Below are 23,377 nucleotides of genomic sequence, written 5' to 3' on the forward strand. Positions count from 1 at the left end.
CTAACTTGCTGTGTGAGTGTGACCTCAGGCAAATCATTTCTCCTCCCTAACCTCAGTTTATGTAAAAATGAAGGTTTCCTAAAGTCCCTTAAGAATTTTACCCTCTAATTTATCCTGCTCCTTTTGGAGCACTTGTTAACAAATGTTCTGCCCTCCCTCCTGCTCCCAGCCTATGTCCCAACTGATCTCTTGCCTATGCCTACCAGAGAGATGCCACAATCCTCCACACTCCTCCTCCTCCCTTCTCAGCCCTGCATGTGTGTGTGAGAAAAGTTAATGGGATGGAGATAGAGTTTAGAGAAGGGGTCCTGATGGAGAATACAAGGAGTCTTCAAAGAACTCATCTCCTCTCTTCCCTTGCAGGTGCAGAACCTGGTGAGTCACTGTACCTGTCCTGTGCAGTTCTCCATGATCAAGGTGTCTGAAGGGAAATACCGAGTCGGGGATTCCAACACACTCATCTTTGTCAGAGTGAGTTCTTGACTGAAAGTTGATGGGAGTTGGAGTGAGGGTAGGGGAGAGATGACCTCAAAACCTTCCTCTGCCTTCCCTGGTAAAGAGATTTCCTCAGCCAAGGTTGAAAGGTGCTTTAGCATAGACTCATGCCACTTCTCCTGGATTGGGTGGGAGGGGAGTAGGGAAGGGAGGGAGTCCCCTGAGCTAGAAAGTGTGGGTGAATAGCTGTTCTTTTAGATTGCTGGGGAGTGGGGCAACTGGGGCAGTTAAAACAGATACACTAAGGAAAAGAAGCGTCACTTTCCCAAATATCTCAGGGCATGGGTGTGTGGGTGTGGGTTGAGTAATACTTCTACTAGGGAGTCAGGAGCCTCAGATAATTTCTGAAGACTCATGACTTAAGTGAGAGAGTTGCAAAGCCCTTCTAACCATGTGGCAGCTGGATCAAGATGCCCATAGGAGGATGAGTATTGGCCAACCCTGCCCACCCTGAGAGAGGCTGAGCTTACAGATACAGGGAGGATGGTACTGACTTCCCATAATGTTCTCCTCCAACTTATCTTTATGCCCAAGGCAGAGAGGGAAAGATCCATGTAACAAATGAGCCTAGATTCATACTTCCTGCTGAGATGTGTGTATATGTATGTATACAGGGGTACATATAAACATATACATTATGTACATGTACATATATACACATATATTTTAAATATGGAACTTATGTGTGTTTATGGAACATGGTTCCTACACACACTAAGCCCAAGGGCAAAGTTGAAAGGGCAGGAACTGACACCATTAGGAATAACTCATGACATCCTCTGTGTGTATGTATGTGCACATACACATGTATGTGTGTGTAAGTGGCAAAGACACACGTGTCCCTTTGTAGTGAGGAAGAAATATGTCAATGACCACAGGTCCAGGCCATAATCCATATTACATGTGAGAGTACATGTTCAAGGTCAAGGCAGTGTTGTATTGTTGGATGAACACTGGGTTTTTAGACAGAGGCATTGTATTCAAATCCTGAATATTTTCTAGCTGTGTAACCTTGAGAAAATCACTTCAGCACATGGAGCCTCAGTTTCCTAATCTGTAAGATGAGGGGGTTGTATTGGATAGTCTTTGAAGTCCTTTCTAGTTCTGAATATGTAGATGAAGGAAGTGAGGTTCAGAAGGGGTTAATAGCATTGCCCAAGGTCACCAACCTTGTCACTGGAATGCTGGCCTCAAGCCCAGGTCTCCCCCTAAACTCCAAGGCCACCATCCTTTCCTTTACCCCATTCTACCTAGGCCTCGGGTTGGGGAGGAGGTCACAAGTGAGGGTGGCAGCAGCTGTCCCAGGGCAGGATCCCAAGAAGACTAGGCTAAGATGAAGCCAATAGAGGGCAGAAAATGTAGGCTGGGGAAAGCTAGGATCCTTTTCTGCCTGTGTTTTCTCATTTGACACTCAGAAAGCATTTATTGTCAACTATGTGTCAAGAACTGCACTAGGCAATGGTGAAACAAAGAAAAAAATCAACAGCCCTTACCCTCAAGGAGTTTACACTCTACTGGGGGAAGAGGGCACTTATATAGAGAAACAAATATAGAATATATGTAAAACAAATACTGAGGGGGTGGATCCCTAACAACTGGAGGGGAGCATTAGGAAAGGCATCATTGGAGGTGGTGCTTGAACTAGATACTAGGGGCTTCCTCCAAGAGGCAGGGGTGAGAAGAGAAGGGAGAACAGCACTGGCATCAGAGACAGCCTGTGCAAAGGAATTGAGATCAGAGGAAGATTGTTGTGAATGCGGAACAGGGAAGTAGGTTAGTTAAGGCAGGACATAGAGGGCTCAGTGAGCAGTATGTAACCAGTCTAGAAATATAGGTTGGCGTGAAATTGTGAAGGGCTTGAAATGCTAGACAGAGGAGTTTGTAGTTTATCCTAGAGGCAACAGGGAGTCACTGAACATTCTTGAACAAGGGAGTCCCACAATTAGAATGGCATTTTAGGATCAATTTGGCAGCTGTGTAGAGAATGGACTGGATGGGGGAGAGGCTGGTATGGAAAGACAAACGAGGAAGTTATTTTAAGAGGCCAGGCAAGAAGTGATAAGAGCCTGTTTGGGTGGTTGTGGCATGAGTGGGGAAAAAGAGGGTGGATGCAAGATGGTGTGAAGGCAGAACTGACAAGATTTAGCGACCGATTGACTATGGGGTTGAGAGAGACAGAAGACTTCTCTAGAAGATGACTTGGTGTTGACCTGGGTGGCTGTAATGATGATAGAATCCTCAGCAGAAATAGGAAGGGAGGGAGGAGGGGGAAGGAGAAAAGGTTTTCTCTCATAAGTGCTGAGCAAGGATCAGCTTTGCAAAGTTCAAGGATGCCTTTTACCACAGGCTGAAAGGCAGACCACCAGAGAGGGCTTTCCCTTCTTCAGTCTTGACAGAAGCAACTGTAAAATTTGGAAATAATAAATGCCATTTATGTAGTATTTACAAATCGATTTTATATCCATCACCTCATTAGATACTAACACCTTGATGAGGTAGATTCTATGGGTATTGTCACTTCCATCTTACAGGTAAGGAAACTGAGGCTCAAAGAAGTCAGGTGACTTGTAAGAAAAGTTATATGGCTTGTTAAGATGTGGGATTTGAAGCTAAGTTTGGTATTCCTTCCACTGAACCAAATTGCACCTTCACGAGAGCTAGAGAGATCTGGAACAAATACATGATCAAATTTCAAGCAGAGAGTAGAGGATCAAGGGTGGAGTTTCCTATACCTACCACTACATGAAATGTTGAAAAATGGCCATCAACCTCAAGGATGGGTATATCCATGGAAGTCCACCCAACAGACCCTACAGAGGAAGGAGGGAGTCCTTAGGTCTGTATTTATTGATCTTTTCTGGACTAGAGTATACTTTCACAAATCCATATTGTAATATGCATCCATGGCTGACACGAAAATCCATTTTGCATGACTTCATAGGTTTATGGAACATATTTCTTATCTTTTCAATGGGTAGGGAAGAGAGTGCAAGGAGGGAAAAATTTGCAGCTGAAAATAACAACACATTTTCGAAAAACACAAGAAAGACATGTATATCCATGAGATGTAATCTGGGAGGTCACATGTGTTGGAACAGCCCTTAGCATGATGTATTCCATGGTAGCCCAGCTCAAGGCAACATCTTGAGTCAAGTCTGGGTGAGCAGTGGTGCCCTTATCAGAAGTAGCCAGGTGACACAGTGGAGAGAGTACTAAATTTGGAATCAGGAAGAACTGAATTCAAATTCAGCCTCATACACTTATTAGCTGTGTGACTTAAATCACTTAGCCTCTATCTCAGTTACCTTAGTTGTAAGTGAGGAAACTATAACCAAGACAATAGCACCTACTCCTCTTCCTGGTTGCTGTGATGATAGAATGACAAATTATATTCATAAAGTACTTTGCAAACTTTAAAGTGCTATATAAATGGTTTTGTTGGTCTGTCTTTTTCAGTCGTGTTCAACTCTTCATGATCCCATTTGGAGTTTTCTTGGCAAAGATACTAGAGTGGTTTGTCATTTCATTCTCTAGCCATTTTACAGATGAAGAAACTGAGGCAGACAGGTTAAGTGACTTGCCCAGGATTACATAGCTAGTGTCTGAGATGGGATTTGAACTCAGATATTCCTGATTCCAGACCTGGTGCTCTATCTACTGCACCACCTAGCTGCCTATAAAGATGGTAGCTTTTATTATTATTTATTGATCTTTTCCTGCCTGGAATATTCTCTCAGAAATACATGTTGAAATAAATGTGTATTGAAAGACATACATATACATGTGTTGCAAGCCAGGATCCTGGTCATACCTCTTGGGATGTCTCTTAACATGAGCCTAGGGACTCTGTGGTAGCCCAGTTCTAAGGCAAAGCCCTGATCCAAATCTTGGTGGGGAAGGGGCAGCTAGGTGGCACAGTGGATAAAGCACTGGCCCTGGATTCAGGAGAACCTGAGTTCAAATCCGGCCTCAGACACTTGACACTTACTAGCTGTGTGACCCTCGGCAAGTCACTTAACCCCCTTTGCCCGCAAACAAAAAACAAAAACAAAAACAAATCTTGGTGGGGCACTGGTTCCCTCATCCCTCTCCCCTAATCTCACCTTTATCCCTGGCAGATCTTGCGAAATCATGTGATGGTCCGAGTAGGGGGTGGCTGGGACACACTAGGCCACTACCTGGATAAACACGACCCCTGCCGATGTACCTCTCTCTGTAAGTCTCTTCCAGCCACTGAGATCCCTCCACTACCTAAGGTCATCCTCTTTGTAGAGACACAAGGGGTAGGGGAGAGGAAGGGATATGGTCCTGGCACAGGAAGCAGTTTTGAGGAGGAATTTAGGGGCGGATAACTCCTCTCCCAAGAAAAAGAGAGAACAGCTTCTAGAGAGTCGCAGGTAGGAGGCCTGGCTTGGAGTCATTGTCTTGAGCAGTAGAGCATCCTGAAGACACGCTAGAAGTAAATGGGAAACGGGTAGAGGAAGCAATTGAAATGCCAGGAATCACCACCAGATGGCACTCAAACACTTGGATCAATGATGATGCTTAAACCTGATAGGGAGGGGAGAGGGTCTCTGTAGTGAAAGAGGGTAGGAGGTGGGGTAGGAAATGGAAGGGAGATGATGGCACAGGGGCGGGGGGAGTTGGGCATTATCAGCAGATGCTGATCCTTCTTTTTCTCCCTCCCTGCTCCCCCACTCCTGGCGGGGGCGGGGGGACTATTTTGGCAGCTCACAAGATGGGCAGCCCCCAGAAACCACAGATTCCCCCAGTACAGCATGAGGTGAGAGTACAAGAGGACTCTACACAGCGTCAGCCCATTCTGACCATCAGCCGCTCCCAGAGCCCTCTGCCCCCAGTGGATTGGAAGACATACACTCCCCTAGGCCGCAAGCTTCGCCCTCCTACTTCCTGTTCCCCAAGACCTCACAGTAGGTGGGGGGCAAGCGTAGGGTCTCCAGAAGAGCCAGCTGCACCTCAGAGGTATGGAGGGGGGGAACCAGCAATCTCCCTTTCTCCCTTGCCATCCCCATTCTCAGAATAACTCTTTATTCTCCCCAATCTCCCTTTTACCTCCTTCCCATTTGCCTACACACCCCAATCCTGGACACTTGATTTTTTGCCTTTTCCCTGTTCGCTCCCCCTCCCCTCATCCCCCGTTCATCATTATTGAAGATTCTGAAATGTTAGAGCCAGATGAGACTCCTAGAAGTCATCTAATCCAGCTTCCTCAATTTAAAGACAAGGCAATTGACTGACTCAAATTATTGGTAGAGTCAAGCTTAGATTGCAGGTCTCTGACATCTGACCTAGTGCTGTTGGTCGACATTCATTGACCAATGAGTGGTCAGCTCATTTGACTTCCTTGGGAAGAGTCAGAAAGTCAGATCTACCTAGTCTTCTCTTTCCCTTCCCAATGGGGAAAATAATGGAAGTGAGGGGTTATGAAAATATTGAGCCTAGAGAAGCAGATGGAGAGCCAACTATCATTAACATCAAAGGGAGAAGGTGGTTACCCTAAGGGGTGGAGACTAGTCAATCTCTATTCAATGGGCAACAAAAAATGAAATCAGAGCTGAACAGATTCTGCCTGGATCTGTCTTGCCTGGTGAGTAAGGAAAATAGGGTGAGGGTGTCTCTTTTCCCACAATAAGAGAAATCACTGTCTTTTGCGGGGAGGGGAGAGGTCATCTTACCCAGAGGCTAGATAAGGCAATCCCACTAAACCCCCCTGACTCTATTGCAGGAGCCGGGAAAGATCAACCACCCCATCCCGTCAGCTGTCAACAGCTGGAGATGTGTCCTCCAAATCCCAGTCCTCACTCACACAAATCCCATCCTGTCAGCAATCACCAGCTGGAGACATATCCCCCAAATCTCAGTCTTCACTTACACGAACTGGCCGGGATTTGCAGCGGGTTCCTTTAGGACAATGGAAAGGCAGATGCTCCCCTGAGGCGCCCAGGGGAGGGACCCCTACCCACTGGAGCCCTGGAGAGATGGCTCCACAAGGAAGCTGGGTCCCTGATCCTACTCTTCAAAAGGTTCCAGCACTTGAGGTGGCTCCTAAAGACCCAATGAGAAGAGTTCTCTCTACCCTACTTTGTTCCTCCAATCTATCCAAGCCCTTTACCCTCAAACAATCCCTTCTGGGTACTGGGAAGCCTTCCCAGGATCAGGCACAAGGAGCCATTGCCTCCCAATTGAAGGACCCTGGATTTGTCCATTCCTCTTCCCCTATTAAAGGTGTCGCCAAGATCCCCATGTGCTCAGCTCCCAGTTGCCCACTTATACCAAGGAGGAGTCCCTCAGAATCTGGAAACTGTATCCCAGCTCCCACAACAGAAAGAGAGAGAGACTCCACAACCATAACAGTTAGAGCTGGAGGAAGAAGCACCCCTCAGCCCAGAAATGGAAGTCACAGCCTAGAGGTGAGGTCAAGAGGCCAAGATCAGACACTAGGCACTGTGACAGAGGCTGGAAGAGATCACCCACCCAGGTACCAGCATGAAAGAAAGACACTCCCTGCTCTGCCCACTGATGAGGCCAAAGAACAGGCACTGTACCAGAGCCTGGAAGATGAGATCTTGACCAATATCAAGGTGCTAGAAGCCAGAGGGGCCCATGCAGGAGTGATCCCCTGCCCCACAGAGCCCCCAGGAATGCACATTCCTCGAAGTGGTGTATATGTTCCCCACCCTGGGGCACGGTGGCCAGTGCCTGGGGCTACTTATGATAGTGTCATCCGAGAGTTGGCTCTAGAGCCCCCAGCCCTCCTAAAGGTGGACATGAGTGGCTGGGGGACACCTCCCATGCATACTCCTGAGCTAGACACAGCCCAAAGCAAGTGTGACTCAGAGGGAAAGGGGAGCTTGGAAGAGAATGGGATGGGTAGGAAAGCTGATGCAGGGGTAAGAGGTACAAAAGTGAAAAGAACACCAGCTCTAGGAGAGCAAGGAGCTCAGTCCAGAGCTCCACTTCCTGAGGCCAAGGGCAATGAAGTACCTCAACCCATACCCACCTCTGATTTGGAAAAGTCCAAGGCACCCACAGGGAAAGGCAGGAGGATGTTGAAGAAACCAGAGAGGATACCATCCATTTATAAGCTAAAGTTGAGACCCAAGATCCGACCTCGACGAGACCACCGTCCAGAAAAGCGGCCCTCTCGGATTCCCACTCCCCTGGCCTACCGCCAGAGCCGAGCCAGGGTGCCTGCCACCACTCCTAGGTTGAGGGGTCCGCTGGGCAGTACAGGAGATGGGGCTTCAGTGGATGAGGAAGAGATCTCCCCATCAGAGCTCAGCACTGAAAGCCTGGGACCACAGCCAGCTGGTCCATCCTGGCTCCCAGAGGATGATGAGGAGTCTTGGGTCTGAAGTGGTATTCAACCTCGGTCACCCCCTCTGCTCTGTGTGTGGAGATAGGGAAAGGCAGGAACAAGGGTGTGGTGTTGCTGACTTTCAGATTTCTGACCCTCCCACCCACCTCTAGAAGGTGGGAAATTTCCCTCCCTCCACTCTTTGCCCCAGGATTTGAGCTAAAAAGGCCAAAGTTGAGATATTGCTTTGATCCATTCTGTTGTGCAAAGGACACAACCCCTTCTCATGATCATACCCCATTTTGGAAGGTGGCAGGGGAAACTTTCAAACCATTCTATAACTCTTGTGGCTCCCACTCTTATCCTCCGAGCAGGAGCTATTTCCTGACTCTCTTCCTTTTATCTCCAGACCTCTGCATCCAGCCTGAGTCTCCACTCCCAATTAAATGATTAAAGTTACCTGTGTCTTTGGAGCAGGCTAATTCATGTGACCTCTCTGAGGTTTTGGCTGGTAACCAGGAACAGAGGAAACAGGAAGCAAACTGAGCTTTGTCCCAAGACACTGACATGGGGAGTCATGTGTACTTCCTCACTTCTTCATTTTCTGGAGACACAGGGTTCAACTGCCTTCAGTCACCCTCTTAGGGTCTTGACACTATGGTACTGTTGAGGGTCTGCCTCTTCCTTCAACCTTTGACAAGGACAAGGGCAGAGATTCATCTCTATAGTATTTGAAATTTGCCAAACTTTTCTTGATTACAACCTTGTGAAACAGGTAGTTGGATAATTGCTCCTCTCACACAGATGAGCAAACTGAGGTTCACAGGAGTGAACTAGCTTGCCTATTGTCATATAGCTAGTGTTGGAGCCAGGATTGGTACCCAAGCCTCCTAACTCCAAAGCAAGTACTCTTTAGACTGCCCCACACTGCAGGAGGGGGCACTCAGAGATCCCACCCAGGAAGTGGTTAGACATGTCAGAACCTTGGAATCGGAAGAGGGTTGGAGTAAAGGCGTGGGGGAACTTTCCTGTCTACAAAGAATGGAAGGTCCTCAGGGCAGTCTGGTATCTGGATTTGGGGACCTGTGGGGTGATATTTAAAGTAATCAGCTCATAAAATCACTCAGCTTATAAAAGATGCTACAGGCTGGTCTTATAGTGGGTCTAGGAGTGGGACAAAGAATCAGAAGAAAAGTATTTGAACTAAACAGGATGAATCCAGGTTAGACGTCAGATTCTCGTAGGCTTTAGATCTCAAAGAGACTTTAAAGATGACCTTATCCAACATGAGGAACTCAAGGCCCAGAGAGGTTAAGTGATTTGCCTGAGGTCACACAGTTAGTAAGAGGCTAGGTTGGGATTTGAATCCAGGTGCTCTGATTCTAAACCTGGTACTCTTTACTCTATATAGCACTGCTTAAAAGTTCCTCAGAGGAACACTGGAATGGGAAGGGGCAGATTGGTTTTGAAGAGTAGGAGACAAGACATCATGCAGGATATCTTGAAGTTCACCAGTAGGGGATCTCCTTCTCTGAAATTCTTACCGGCTTTGCTGTATGCCCCTCTTTAAATACACCATCCTCGACTCTTTGTCCATTGGCTGAGCCCAGCAGGCTGGCACTGGTAGCCTGGTGGTCATCTGTTCCTTGGAAAGGGTCTGGGTTCTGCCTCTCCACTCCCCCTGGGGTGTGAGGAATTCACCCTGCCCCCAGCCCAACCCCCAAGCTGTCCAGGTACCATCCTCCCACCAAAGACAGATCTAACTGACTCCTCAGTAGAGAAACAAGGGAAAATGCTCCCTGAATTTTTTTTAATCTGACTTCCCATAACAGCGCAAACAGGCTTTACAGACACTTCCAGACCCTATGGCCGGAAACCCTGGAGAGGGAACAGAGACTGGAGGGAAGAGGAGGGAGATCCAAAAATTCCAAAGAAGCAAAAGAAGGTGTGGGAGAATCAGTCAGGTGATACATTCGGATGACTTCCACCAAGGGCGTGTGTATGTGTCGGTGGGGCAGACCAAAGGCCTTGGCCCTCCTGCCCCTTTTTCAAAGGACACACACCCATCCAGGGAGGATGCATTGGAGCTTGAATGTGATAGGGGCTGCCAAGATGTCACTTTTCCTTCCCATCTCTGGTGCCCCGAATGGGGGGCAGTGGTACAAGGGAAGGAGGATATGAGGCACTCTCATTTACCCTCCCAGCCACCTGAAGGGGTGGGGAAGGGGAGCCATCTCCTCTGTTTCAGAGGGAGGCTCAGAAAGGGAGAGTGACTTATCTAAGGTCACACAGCATGTCAAGGACTAGAATCCAGTAGTCCTCGATTGCCCAGGTTTAGGGCTATTACAAATCTGTGTTAACTCTCTGGGGGAGACTAGGGGACCAGCTGGGGAAACAATACCACAGGCCCCTCCCAACACCCTAGGTCCTGATGATAAACTCACCCACATCCCCAGGGCCCTTCCCAATCTCAACCCCATTTGCAAGCCTCAACCTGGACCCAAACTATCTTCTCTCCTACAAGCGAAGTTCTCTCTCAGGCAGAATCGACTTAAACACCCCTGGAGAAATGCCATCCCACTGTTTTACCACTGAATACAGATTCGGAGGGTTCAGTGTATTAAATGGTCTACCCCCTTGGTAGGTGAGACAGCATATATGTGGGGACACAGGATGACTTCTCTCTCCCTCTCTCTGTGCCCCCCAGCTCTGAGAGCCAGCATCCTAGCCCTTACATTATTATTAGTGTCATTTTTCATCGTTGTTATTGTTATTTCTAAAAAACTGACAGTGATGAGCTCCGGTGACAAGAGGTAGAAATCCGGCCAGGGAGCCGGCAAAAATGGGGAGAGGCTGAGGCTGCAGTGGGGAAAGAGGGCCAGCCAGAGGGAGGAGGGGAGCTCCCAAACAAACCTCCATCCCAAGGGGAGGTTGGGGACAAATCTAGGGAGGGAGGGAGTGAAGGAAGGATCCCCATACTTATCTCAATTCCTAGTTTTGCTTGTCTGGGATTGGTAGAAGGAGCTAAGTAACCAGAGGGGCGAAGACAGCAGGGAGAATCTGGGCAAATCAAGCCTGTGCCCTGCCCTGTTTGCCCTTTTCCTTGTTGGGGAGGAGAGGTGGACACACTCTGCCCCATGGTTTGGCCTCCTGGGGGTGGGCCCAGCCACTCTGGGGAGGTTGTCCCATCCATCATCCACGCCCTGCAGGGGACACAGATGTCCCAATTGTAGAAGGGCAAAGGGATGAAGAAATTGATGCCATGGGAAACCTGATCTTGTTTTTGCCTTTTTTGGTTCCAAAATGTCTATTAATTAAAAGTAAAATATTCAAACCAAAGGTTGATCTGGCTCTGGGGGTTGGAGGATCAGGGAAGGGAGTACCTGACAGGTACCAGGCCATCAAGTTAAGGCTGGAAGGTAGGTGAGTTGTGTCTCTGGAGGCTGCTGGGTGGGAAAAGTCTACCTGGAGAGGGAAGGGAGGGGGCAGCTTCACATTTGGAGGTTCTGCCCCTTTCCCCTCTTGCTGACCTGGGACTCCAACCCCATGACCCTAGTCCCAGGGAAGCCACCTGTGTTTCTCTGCCCTTTAACCCCTCTGGTGCTGTGCTGAACAGGCCTTTGGGATGACCACACAGACATACACAGACCTGAGGCAGGGAGATGGAAGAAGTGAGAGGCCTATGGAAAAGGAGAGTTCAGGGGATTGGGAAATGGATGGATAGAGAGTAGACATCTCCATAGAAGGAAGGAGGGACAGACAGACAGAAATGGAGTGGGAAGGCTTTGGACAGGGATGGATTCTCAAGATGTGACAGCCTTAAGCCAAGGTGGCACAGACTCACCAAGGGTGGATTCCCCTACAACCCTGGACCCCAATCCCAGAGGGCAGCAGAATCTGGGAGGGGGAATGTGTAGAGGCTACATTGCTGAGTGTGGCTGTCTCAGGAAGACACATGTTAGGGTGGGGAGGGACTAAGGACTGGGGTTCCCATAGGGGCAGAGTTATGAAACCCTTCCCTTACCCCCCCACTCACACCAGGGTAGGACAGAGTAGTTGGGGCTGGGGGGAAAGTGTAAGTGTGTGTGTTTGAGTGTCAGGCCTGTGCTGGGCTGTAGGTTCTAATCCCCCCCTCATCCTCATGAGCACCCTTCCAGCTCCCTCTGAGGACCCTCTCCCCACGCCCAACAGGGGCCCTAGCCTTCAGTCCCCAATTGACTACTTTGGAGAGGGAGAGCCGGGCAAGCCCAATGCCCCACCCTGCCACCCTCGGCGGCTCTGTTCCCCATCTCCGCCTCCGCTTCCCCCCAGCCAGGGGCAGCAACCTTGGCGCAGCTCCCCGGCCCCGAGGGCAAGGAGGGGGGGCAGGTCACATGATGGTGCAGCGGTTTCGGCGCAGAGCCCCCTGGAAGCGCAGGGCTGCGTGCACGTGTTTGCAGCGGGCGCATCCCACACTCTTGAGCAGCTCGCTGAACAGCAGGAGGATGTGCCAGTTGTATTTGGCCGAACACTCCACGTAGCCGCACTTCCACGTCTTCCGGACCAGGTGTGACACATTCCAGCGCGGGATGACGCGCCCCCTCTGCAAGTCCCGCTTGTTCCCCACGATGATGATGGGCGTCTCCGAGGTGCCGATCACCCTGGGCGCCCCAGCACGGGGTGGGAGACAAGGAGGGTAGGAAGGAAGAAATGGGGGGAAGGGCAGAGTCCATGGCAGAAGGGAGTGGGGAGCAGAGGCGAGGTAGGGGAAGGGGAAGGGGAAAGAAAGAAGGGAAGGGCAGGCATAGGAGACTTGATCTAATCTTCTTCACCATGTGCCCCCCATTCCTCCTCTGAGGAGCCTCAACCACAATCTGGGCCCCACCCCCACCATCCTTGAAAATAAAATAAAATAAAGCAGGCCAGGAGTATATGGGGATCAGGAAACAGATTTCATGTCTTCTCCCCTTCCTGTGGGAGGGTTGGTTGGGCTTTGGAAATGAGGAGTGGGGAAAGGGGTGACCATCAAGGACTAGTTCACCAAGTTAGGGCTGAAAGGTAGGTTAGCTGGGTCCCTAGAAGCTAGTGGGTGGGAGAAATGCCCTCAGCCTCATGCAACCCACCATGGACCTTGTTACCACCTACCATCCTCCCTGGTACTCATGGGAGAGTGGATAGCATTGTTAGAAGAAGTCCTCCCCTTTACACCTATGCTGGGGGGATGAGAAGGCTCTGGCTTTACCCTTCAGGGGAACACATTAAAGGGCTGGAGTCACCCTAGAGAAGTGTTGGAATTTGGGATGGGAGGGTTCAGTGGTCTTGTGTGTGTATGTGTGTATGTGTGTGTCTCACCTCGTCTCCAGGATCTGCTGGCGGATGGTCTTTACGTATTCGAAACTGTCAAAGCAGCAGATGTCGTAGACCAAGATGTAGGCATGGACACTCCGGAGTCCCCTGCAGCAGGCATCTGCCCACTCCTGTAACAGCCCCACACCCAGAGCCATCATGAGCTTAGACAGTGAATCGCTTCACTTTCCATCCCCAATGCACCCTTTATTTACTGGTGAGGATACCCGCCCCTGGGCCAAACAGGCTGGCCCAACCCCAGGCTGTAAGCTCAGGCCACTACAGCTCCTTCCAAGGACAGCTCCATCCCTGAAGAAACTTTCTTTAGGGAGAACGTAGACCTGGCACCAATGAAGCTGAGACTTGACGAGGATAGTGTAGATGCAGTAGAAAGAACTTTTTTTTTTTTTGCAGGACAATGAAGGTTAAGTGACTTGCCCAGGGTCACACACCTAGTAAGTGTCAAGTGTCTGAGGCTGGATTTGAACTCAGGTCCTCCTGAATCCAGGGCCGGTGCTTTATCCACTGTACCACCTAGCTGCCCGAAAGAACTTATAAGACCTCTTCCTTCCAATTCTATATTGGTGAGTTTATGGACCCCACACTGGAAGTCCGGACACTTGGATTCACAGACTCACAGGATTTAAGGCTGGTAGCCCCCACTCTATCATTTCACTAAATGTTTTTGTTCAGTCATGTCTGACTCTTTGGGACCCCATTTCAGTTTGTTGGGGGTTTGGGGGCAAAGATACTGGAGTAGTTTGCCATTTCCTTCTTTAGCTCTTTTTACAGATGAGAAAACTGGGGCAGACAGGATTAAACAACTTGCTCAGGGTCACACAGCTAGTAAGTGTCTGAGGCTGGATTTGATCTTAGGTCTTCCTGACTCCAGGACCAGTACTCTATCCACTGTACCATCTAGTTCTCCAATACTAAATACTCAAATACAAATGGATACTAATCATCTGTTTTGATGCTCTAGCCTTTCAATAATGCAAACTGAAATCCATTAATGCCTACCCATTCTATGGCACTGTAATCTATGTTCTCCTATAAATTCAACAAAAAGAATGACTCAAAGAGCTGGAGTCCTTCCCCTGTTTCTCTGACATTAAGAAGTTGCCAACAGAGCATTGTAGCTATCTATCCCCCTGTTGTCTCTTTTCCTCAATACTTGACCTTTTTGTAACCTACGATTGCTTAATAATTTTTATTCTTGTTTATATTTGAAATTCCAAACCGGATATATGTTGTAGTCTGATCAGCCCCACCATCCTTCACTTTACCACTTAGAGTTTGACGGTCCAGAAAAAGTAAATGACTTCCCTGTTGTCATAGAAGGAGCACATGGAAGAGCATAGATTTGAGCTCAGTTCTGATTCCAAGTCCATTGCTCTCTCCAGACACAAACCCCATCCCAGTTCTATGGCTGTGTGAGCTTGGGCAAATCACTTCCATATCTAGCCTCAGTTTACTCCTCTGTAAAATTAGGGGGTTGGCCCGGATGATCCATAGCTTAAATTCCAGTCTTTATATATTAATAAAAATAATTTTCTAGCAAATTTTCCTGTCTTCCCATCCCAAGCACAGTGAGAGTTGTTTGCTCTCCGTGGTCCTGAAATCAAGTTTTTCCCAGCCCAAGATCACAAACCTCACACTTTCATCCCTTGTATATTGGCCCTGGTGCTCCAGATGTCAACCTATGGCCCTGGCAAGTTGAGAAGGATAATAGATATAACATTATGCTGTTGTTTGTGTGTGTGTGTGTGTGGGGGGGGTGTCAAAGGCAGCCAAGAGGGATAGTAAAGCTGAACAAATTCTGGAATTCACCTAAAGTAGATGTAAGTAGGACCATGGGATAACCCCTAGGGATAAAGCTTAAGGCGAGCTATCCAGAGGAAAGATTAATGGGTGGATACACTAAGATGAATGGATGCCTGTAAAAGGTTGATTGGATTAAATAACAAATCTGTTAATAGGTTAATTAGCTAGTTAATCGCAAAGGCAGATGGATTTGCTGGTGTCTTTAGTGGACAGATCCTTAGGAAAGGAATGAGCTCACTACAGAAGGTCTTAGTAGGTGGGGTTATGAAGCAGAAAGCAGGTCTCTAGGCTTCTCCTTAAAGGGATCATGAATACCACAGGCCACTAGTGTGTAGGAGGAAGTGGGAACACTTCCTGATCACTTCTTGAGAACTTAGCTGGAGATTGGTGTGAGAAAGGTAGAGAAGACAAAGGACTATCTTGAAGTTTGTTCTTCATCTCAGTTAAGGAAAGGACAAAGGTTTACTTTGCATTGGGCGGGGGGCTGTCAGAAAAATATACCCAATTGGAAATCAGGGTGAGATGTGAAGTACTTATTTCAAGACACATCTAAACCTTTAGGCAGCTGATTACTCTTCCTATGGTGATTTAAGTTTCAGTGAGCCTGAAGATTTTCAGGGGTGGGGGAGGGTGGCCATATGGAATGTATGTAATGATCTCAACAAAGTCCAGCCTGTGGAACCAGTCACCCTTTTTTGTGGGTTTGTCCCCGTCTCAATCCTGCTGAGGCAAAAGAAACCTGGAGGAAAAGGGATACCAGATGCCAATTCACCATATATATATAATCAGACATTGGAAGAAGCCTTAGGTGCCATGTAGTTCACAATGGGGTTCCACACCGTGTTCCCTGACTCCAAATCAAATATTCTTTCCCTTGCTCCCTGATACCTCTCCCACCCTCTTTGCATTCCTTCCCTAGGAGAGGAAGCAGCTGCCTGCCTTCCAGGGTGACAGCCCCACCTCTCCCTTGACTCTAGCAGCCTTCCTTGTGGGGGCCTTGCAGGCTTATTCCCACCCACATCTCCCCAGGGGCACCTCAGGGGAGAAGAGGAGGAGAAAAACTTCTGTAACCTCCTAATTGGCTAGTCTCTCCCCTTACAACTCCCCCTTCCAGTAAAAACTAAAATTGAGGGGCATAGAAGAAGAGGTGGAAATCCCCAAGGAAGTTGATTTTCTTCAAACCAGATCCCTGTAGATGCCTCCAGTATTTTTTGTAGAGATTTCTCTGGGGTTGTGTTAGTATAAGGATGGTGCTATGGGGGGAGGAGGCAACTAGGCAGCCCAAGCTGGGCTTTGGGACCACTTACAGATCTGCAAGATAGAAACACTGGATTTTTCCTATCTTTGTCACTGATTCTACCAGTTTACTGTGGCTGTTTCTAAGTTGCCTCATTTCTCTGGTTTCCCTGCCTGTAAGAGGGAAGTGATTGGGAGAGGAGTAACTGAGGCTCTACCTTGGGCAATTAAGGTGGATATAGATCTAGAAGGGAACTCAAAGGACATTAGCCTGACCACGTTGGACAGATGATGAAACTAAGGCCCAGGAAGTTTCAATGGCTTGCCCAATGTTCACAGGTCCTATCAGCAGAAAGATTTCAAGCCAGGTACTTAGACTCTAAGGCCACTGTGGCCTTTCCACTTTACTATGATGCCTTTCAAAATAGATCTTTCTTTCACTGGTTCAGACTTCCCTCAGCAGGGCTACTCTGCCAGAGGAAGAAGGAGGTTTTAAATTGGAGAGACAGACAGACAGAGAAAGAGAGTGAGAGACAGACATAGAGAGAGAGCTGGGAAACCAGAACTCTAGAATTTTATTTTGGCCGTGAAACTTTGATGGTGCATCTGTGCTTTAATTTCTTCTTCTTCTTTTTTTTTTTTTTTTGGTGAGGCAATTGGGGTTAAGTGACTTGCCCAGGGTCACACAGCTAGTAAGTGTTAAATGTCTGAGGCCAGATTTGAACTCAGGTACTCCTGAATCCAGGGCCGGTGCTCTATCCACTGCGCCATCTAGCTGCCCCGCTTTAATTTCTTCTTAAAGGCTAATTCCTGACCAGCCTCTAACCCTCTCCTCTTTTTTTTTCCTTATTTTTTTAAGGCAGTGGAGGTTAAGTGACTTCCCAGAGTCACACAGCTAGTAAGTGTCTGAGACTGGGTTTGAACTCAGGTCCTCCTGAATCCAAGGCTGGTGCCTTATCCACTGCACCACCTAGCTGCCACTCTCTCCTCTTTTTGAAGAGAGGTAGCAATCTCTTCAAAGTCCAAAAATGAGGAAAGGCTTAGAGTCTCATTTTCCCATTTGGCCAACAAGACCATAAGAGGGCTCAAGAGACTCAGAGTAAAAGCAAAGTAAAAGCTGGCCACTTTGGCTATAGATGCAACCTTAAAAGATGGGCTAAAAGTTTTTGTTTACACATTCTTTATTTCAGGAGCCTGCCACCACCATTCTTCAGGCTTTGCCCTGATTGAAACTCTTTATCTACTCTGTTTTGTGTCCTTGGCATTGGCATCCTGGCTGATGGAAATGCAGAGATAATAGTGGTCATGAAAGAGGCTGGGATGGCAACAATAAGGCCTGGTTACTGATGTGGTTGGACAGCATGATTTCTGGGTACCAATCTCTTTGTCTCACCAATAAAATCTCTGCAGTTTTAGTCAGAGAGGTTGCTACCATGAACCAGTCCTTCAGTCCTCTGAATGCTAGGTAACCCCACTGTGTCCTCATAGTTTTCTCCAATAACCTCTAGAAACTGTCTGCAGAGCTGTAAGACTTCCCTAATGAACAAGCCTGCCCCATAGCTCTGTCCCAATACTAATAATAGCTTACATATTATATAAAGGTCTATTTTCACATTCATTATCCTTCCTGTGGGAGGTTGGTTGGGACAGGTATAACTTATCCCAGGAGGGGTGGAGGAAGTATCAGAAAATGTGGGAGTGGGGAGAAATCTGGACTCAAAATCCTGGAGGATGTTGTAACCAGAAGCCAGGACTATGAAGTGAGGATCCCCTAATATCACACTCAGTGGGAAAGCGTCTGGGATGTGGTAAAGAGACAAAGGACCAGGAAAGCAGTGTGTCAGCTTGGAGAAAGCACTGGATTTGTAGTTAAATGACCAGGACTTGAATCCAGGCTTACCTACTACTAACCATGGCCAGCCTGCTTTTACTCTGGGGGGGGGGTCTTGACCCTTCATCTGGGGATCCTTGTTACTCAAGTGGAAGAATGAGAGTCTAAGACTTTCCTCGTATTTGTTTTTTGTTTTGTTTTGTTTTGTTTTGGTGAGGCAATTGGGGTTAAGCGACTTGCCCAGCTAGTAAGTGTTAAGTGTCTGAGGTCGGATTTGAACTCAGGTCCTCCTGAATCCAGGGCCAGTGCTCTTTCCACTGCGCCACCTAGCTGCCCCTTTCCTCGTATTTGAACTTCGAAGAGATGCCCATTTTTACCTCTCTTCGAAAACAGGAGAGGATTAGAAGCTGGTGAGGAATTAGCCTTTAAGAAAAAACTGCATTTGACACTTACTACCTACGTGATCCTGGGCAAGTCACTTAACCCTCATTGCCCCCTCCAAAATAAAAACAAACAGACAGATAGATAGATAGATAGATAGATAGATAGATAGATAGATAGATAGATAGATAGATTAGATAGATAGATAAGAAAGAACTGATGAGCCATCAAAATCCCATGGCCAAAATAAAATTAGATCTAGAGTTCTGGTTTCCCAGGCTCACCTATTATTAACCTTCATCTATTACTATCAAATAAGGTAGTAGGCAGATCTATAAAAACATACATGTAAATATGTATTTCTGCATATGAGTACATAGAAAAATAATTATTTATAAATGTGTTAATTGCTTTGCAAACCTTGTCACTATAGAAATAGTATTATTAAAGAGGCAAGTCCCAACTAAAATCTCACCTCTTAAAGGGAGTTTATCCTCATCCCTTTTTATTCCAGTGCCTTCCCTCTGTTGATTCTTTCCCATTCATCCCGTACATAGATTGTTTATAAATAGCTATTTGCATGCTTCTCTCTCATTAGACTGTGAGCAGGAACTGTCTTTTATTGGGGTTTTTTTTTTTTTGTGGGGAAATGAGGGTTAAGGGACTTGCCCAGGGTCACACAGCTACTAAGTGTCAAGTGTCTGAGGCTGGATTTGAACTCAGGTCCTCCTGAATCCAGGGCCGGTAGTCTATCCACTGCACCATGTAGCTGCCCTTAGGGACTGTCTTTTACATTTCTTTGTATCCCCAGCACTTAGCACAGTGCCTGGCACAGAATTTGTGATTCAATAATGTAGACTGACTGACTGGTTACTTGAGTTCAAGTCTCGCTACTGACTTTTCAACCCTAGGCAAGTCACAACTTCTAAGGGTTCCAGGCAACTCTATAAGACATAAGCTAGGGGCAGCTAGGTGGTGCAGTGGATAGAGAGCACTGGCCTTGGATTCAGGAGGACCTGAGTTCAAATCCGACCTCAGACACTTAACACTTACTAGCTGTGTGACCCTCGGCAAGTCACTTAACCCCAATTGTCTCACTAAAAAAAAAAAAAAAAGACATAAGCTGCAGAGAAGGTGAGGACCAGCATTGGGAGAGGGAGTTAGCTCCCTGTGTCAGTGAAAGTACAGGTCCAGTTCCTATCCCTTATTACTATTATCTTGATTTGGTCAACTCATTTTAGGTCTCAGTTTCCTCCCCTGAAAAACGAGGAGATTGGACAAGGAAGGAAAGGCAAGGTAATGTAGTGATGAAAAATGCTGGTAGTGGATGGAGTCTGGGGGCTGAGTTCAAATCTCATTCCATTTACTACTTGTGCAATTAATAATAGCTGCCCTTTACAAATCTTAATCTCAGGGCGGCTAGATAGCACAGTGGATAAAGCACCAGCCCTGGATTCAGGAGTACCTGAGTTCAAATCCGGCCTCGGACACTTGACACTTACTAGCTGTGTGACCCTAGGCAAGTCACTTAACACCCCATTGCTCCGCAAAAAACCAAAACAAAACAAATCTTAATCTTATTCATTGCACACAATACCCATGTCTGTCTTTAAAAGGGGGGTTTGGACTGTATACAAATGGATTTGCTCAGCTCATAACATGCAAACTGGGGACTGGAACCCCAATTTTGGTGGACTCTAGATTAATGAAAGCAACCTATGCAGATAGAGTAGGAATCAACACTGAAAAAAATGGAGTCCAAATACTGCCTCTCCCCTGTAGGCAAACTCTAAGCACTCTCCCTCCCTACCTGCAGTGTGTTGACAGGGAAGGCGCTGATGGGCGGGAAATCGAGGATCTGGAGGTCGTGCACGTGGCCGTTCATGACGACGGCGGGCAGGTAGAGGCGGCGGGCGGTGGTGGGCACGCAAACCTCGCTGAATTCGTTGTAAAGGAACTGGCGGACGATGGCACTTTTGCCCACGCCTCGCGCCCCCAGCACGGCCACCCGATAGGTGGAGACCATGCCTCCAGCCCCGCTCCGCCTCCGCGTCCTCGCCGCTGCCACCGGAGGACTCCCCGGGCTGCATATTCCAGGGGCTGGGGGCTCAGCCACCGTCAGCACCGACCATTGCTGTCCCTGCCGGCCTCTGCTCCACGGCTTCCGCCAGGCCTGCAGGGGGGAAAAACCTGGCTCAAATGCGTCCTGGTTGTCATTCAGTGGCATCCGACGCTTGGTGAGACCATTTGGGTTTTTTCTTGGCAAAGATACTGGAGTGGTTTGCCATGTCCTTCTCCAGCTCATTTTACAGATGTGGAAACCGAGGCAAATAGGTTTAAGTGACTTGCCCAGTGTTACACAGCCAGCAAGCGTCTGAGGCCGGATTTGAACTCAAGGAGATGAGTCTTCCTGACTCCAGTTGTGGAACTGTATCCACTTGGCCACCTAGCTACTCTTTTGAACTGGTCGAATCCCCAACCTACCCATTCCGAGCAATTTAAACAAATCTCCCATTCCTATCTCTCTTTCTAATCTAGGCTCTAGGCAAGGTAACCACGGCGAATCTTAAATAAACTCCATCTAGGTCCTCCACATATATTTGCATGCTTACTTCTGTTTCTATGCTTGGTGGTGCCTAGGGAATGCAAGCACAGCAGTTGTCTTCTAGGTGCATACCGGATGTCCCCTTAGAGGATCCCTGAGAGTAAGTGCAAGCCTGCAGGCTATCCTGATTACTATGTGTGTTCTCAGTGGGTGCCTATTCTCTCCAAGTACACACGGGTGCTTCAGACCTCATCCCACTCAAGTTGGAGGGGCCAACCAGCTGTTAAAAACCTGCTCGCATCACTCATCCTCCAGAACAATTCTACATAATTCCTCCAGACCCAGGCACTCAAGGGCACTACAGCTTGGCCAGCAAGCAGCTTCTGTTAGGTTAATTACATAACAAACCATCCCCAGGACTGAAGGAAATCCTGTGAAAGGAGTGAATAACTGGAGCTGCAGAGGAGGTACTAAGGGCCCTGGCTGCTGGTTTCTGCCACCATCTGCAGCACACAACATAGGACCTGAAGCTGGAAGAGAGGCACTCGGGCTGTCCCAGAACTGGCCATTTCTGGCTGGTCTCTGAGATAGGCCCTGCCTGTCTTTGTGCCTTGATTACTACATCCTCAATCCACACTGTCAGATCAGAAATGCAGGCATTCTCTTGGGGGCAGGGCAGGAAAGAGAGCCACTACAGCAGGACAGAACTATTGGGCTTGGGGGAAGAGGGGGGATGAAAAAGTCCTTAGGCCTTCTCCTAGGGACCCCAGGTCCGATTTAGCCATAGTGCATTGCTGCTCACTGCCATCTCTGTGCTGGACCCTGCTGGAGTAGAGGGAAGACGATGGAGCAATCTCCCCATCCAGCAATACCATGCCTTTCTACCCCCAAATAGCTCAATCCCAGCCCCGGGGAAGGGGGATGGGGAAGAAGACTGCAGTCTGAGAAAGCAGGACTGAGACCTCTGCAAGCCCTCTCAAGGCCTGTGAGCTGCAGTCAGCCCTAGGAGAAAGAAAGGAATTGACCAAGGGGCTAAGATCTCTTTCCCTAAAGACCGGAAGCCTGAGCACCTAAGGAAGGGGAAGGCTAGACAGTGTGTGCTTCAGCCCTGCTATGCACGTTTGGATGTAGGTAAATCTTGGCAGAAGCATTCACGTGCCCCTGTCCTGGCCTCAAGCCTAGGGCCCCAAGCATGAGGGAGCCAGGTTCTAGTTCTTATAAGCGGGTAGCCCTGGCAATGGAGAAGTCCCTAGTTGCATCTTCTACCTCTAACCTCCCTATAGCGACATTCCCCATCACCTTTCCCAGGGTGATCAGCTTCCCCCATTCTGCTTCTCTACATCCCACAGACTCTCACCCCCCCACCCCATCTCTTCCCCTCCACCCCAAACACCAACCCTCTCACGTGGCCCCAGCATACAGTTTCCTCAGCTCATCGCCCTCCCCCCCTCGCCCCCCTCGCCCCAGCGTCCTTGGCTTTCACCACCCCCTATGCCGACCGTCACCCCCCACCACTGCTGGCTCACACCTGGTGCTCCCCCACCCACAACGGCATCCTCTTCCCCGCCTTCACCCCCCACCCCCACCCCCCCGGCCAACTCGGCCGCTTACCCGGGGCCGTCTTAGGTGCCCCCAGCCCCGTTGGGACTGGGACCGGGGTCCCCCCTGTATCCGGCGCTGCCCCCTCCCCGGCTCCCCGGCCTGGGGGGCAGGGGGGGTGGGAAGCCCCCTACCTGCTGAAATAGGGCGGGGGAAAGGGTGGGGAAAAGGAGATGAGAAGGAAGGTTTTGAGATTGGAGGGGTTGTTTTCGGGGTTTTTGGTTGTTTTTTTAAATCTCCTGCCCCTTCTCTCCCTCCGGAGCCCGCGTTGCTAGCAGTGGAGGGAGGGAGGAGAGCGGGGGCCGGGCAGGAAGGTTGGTGGGGGGGACCCTGATATGGGATTCCGCTGGGTCCCTGAGCCTGACACATTCACTCATTCAGCCTTTCCCCCCGGTCCTTTCTTTGGGAAAAAAAAATCTTTCCCAAGTGCCCCTCCCCATTCCTACTCCTCCCCTCCTTCCAGTGGGCATTTTTATATATAACCGTAGGACCCCCTGCCTTCACACACAGGGACTTGTAAAGACGGGGGTGGGAGAGGGGCGGAGAGTCAAAATAGGTTCTGGGATCAGGTCAGCCCAAGTCTGGGGGAAGATATAGTAGGGGACAGGGGAGGAGACTGGCACTAAGGATGAGTTGGCTATTTCTAAGCTTTCCTCTGTCCAAGCGGTCAGCAAGTATCGCTCAGAACTGTCCTGGCCCCTAGGTCGAGGTTTTCTACCATGGTCAGCACCCCGCTGGAATGTTGGGTTGAGGCAAGGTAACTTTGTTCCATTTCTGATGAGGGGGAGACTAAGAAGGGAGACCCGCCTTCGAACAGCTGTGA

General features: G+C 48.7%; 2 protein-coding genes across 3 annotated transcripts in view; one reads left to right on the forward strand and one right to left on the reverse strand.

The window, feature by feature from the left end:
- MMP28 (matrix metallopeptidase 28) overlaps nt 1-9,477 on the forward strand; it is a 57,068-nt gene extending 47,591 nt beyond the window's left edge. The window contains exons 9-12 of the mRNA XM_044004661.1: nt 364-471; nt 4,614-4,710; nt 5,226-5,478; nt 6,242-9,477. Coding sequence (XP_043860596.1) covers nt 364-471; nt 4,614-4,710; nt 5,226-5,478; nt 6,242-7,871 — 2,088 coding nt within the window. The 3' untranslated portion in view covers nt 7,872-9,477. The remainder of the gene's footprint in view (nt 1-363; nt 472-4,613; nt 4,711-5,225; nt 5,479-6,241) is intronic.
- A 111-nt stretch (nt 9,478-9,588) lies between these two features.
- On the reverse strand, nt 9,589-22,844 carry RASL10B (RAS like family 10 member B). 2 transcript variants are annotated; one of them, XM_044004663.1, is made up of 4 exons: nt 22,567-22,844; nt 20,221-20,583; nt 13,145-13,269; nt 9,589-12,453 (listed from the first exon to the last, which is right to left on the reverse strand). In XM_044004663.1, exons 2-4 carry the CDS (start codon nt 20,434-20,436, stop codon nt 12,183-12,185), a joined length of 612 nt encoding a protein of 203 aa, XP_043860598.1. In that variant the 5' UTR covers nt 20,437-20,583; nt 22,567-22,844; the 3' UTR covers nt 9,589-12,182. The 2 variants fall into 2 exon arrangements, with proteins under 2 accessions (XP_043860598.1, XP_043860599.1); XM_044004664.1 differs by lacking the exon at nt 22,567-22,844 and adding an exon at nt 21,023-21,042.
- Between the last annotated feature and the right edge of the window lie 533 nt (nt 22,845-23,377).

Source organism: Dromiciops gliroides, chromosome 4 (assembly GCF_019393635.1).
Source record: "Dromiciops gliroides isolate mDroGli1 chromosome 4, mDroGli1.pri, whole genome shotgun sequence".
Classification (NCBI taxonomy): Eukaryota; Metazoa; Chordata; class Mammalia; order Microbiotheria; family Microbiotheriidae; genus Dromiciops; species Dromiciops gliroides.

Bases quoted from the DNA above. Each gene is read 5' to 3' on its own strand.
- RASL10B (XM_044004663.1), bottom strand. From the start codon at position 20,436: ATGGTCTCCACCTATCGGGTGGCCGTGCTGGGGGCGCGAGGCGTGGGC. The intron at 13,270-20,220 runs GTAGGGAGGGAG...GGGCTGTTACAG, and splicing joins TCCCTGTCAACACACTGCAG to GAGTGGGCAGATGCCTGCTG. The intron at 12,454-13,144 runs GTGAGACACACA...TGGGGCGCCCAG, and splicing joins CAGCAGATCCTGGAGACGAG to GGTGATCGGCACCTCGGAGA.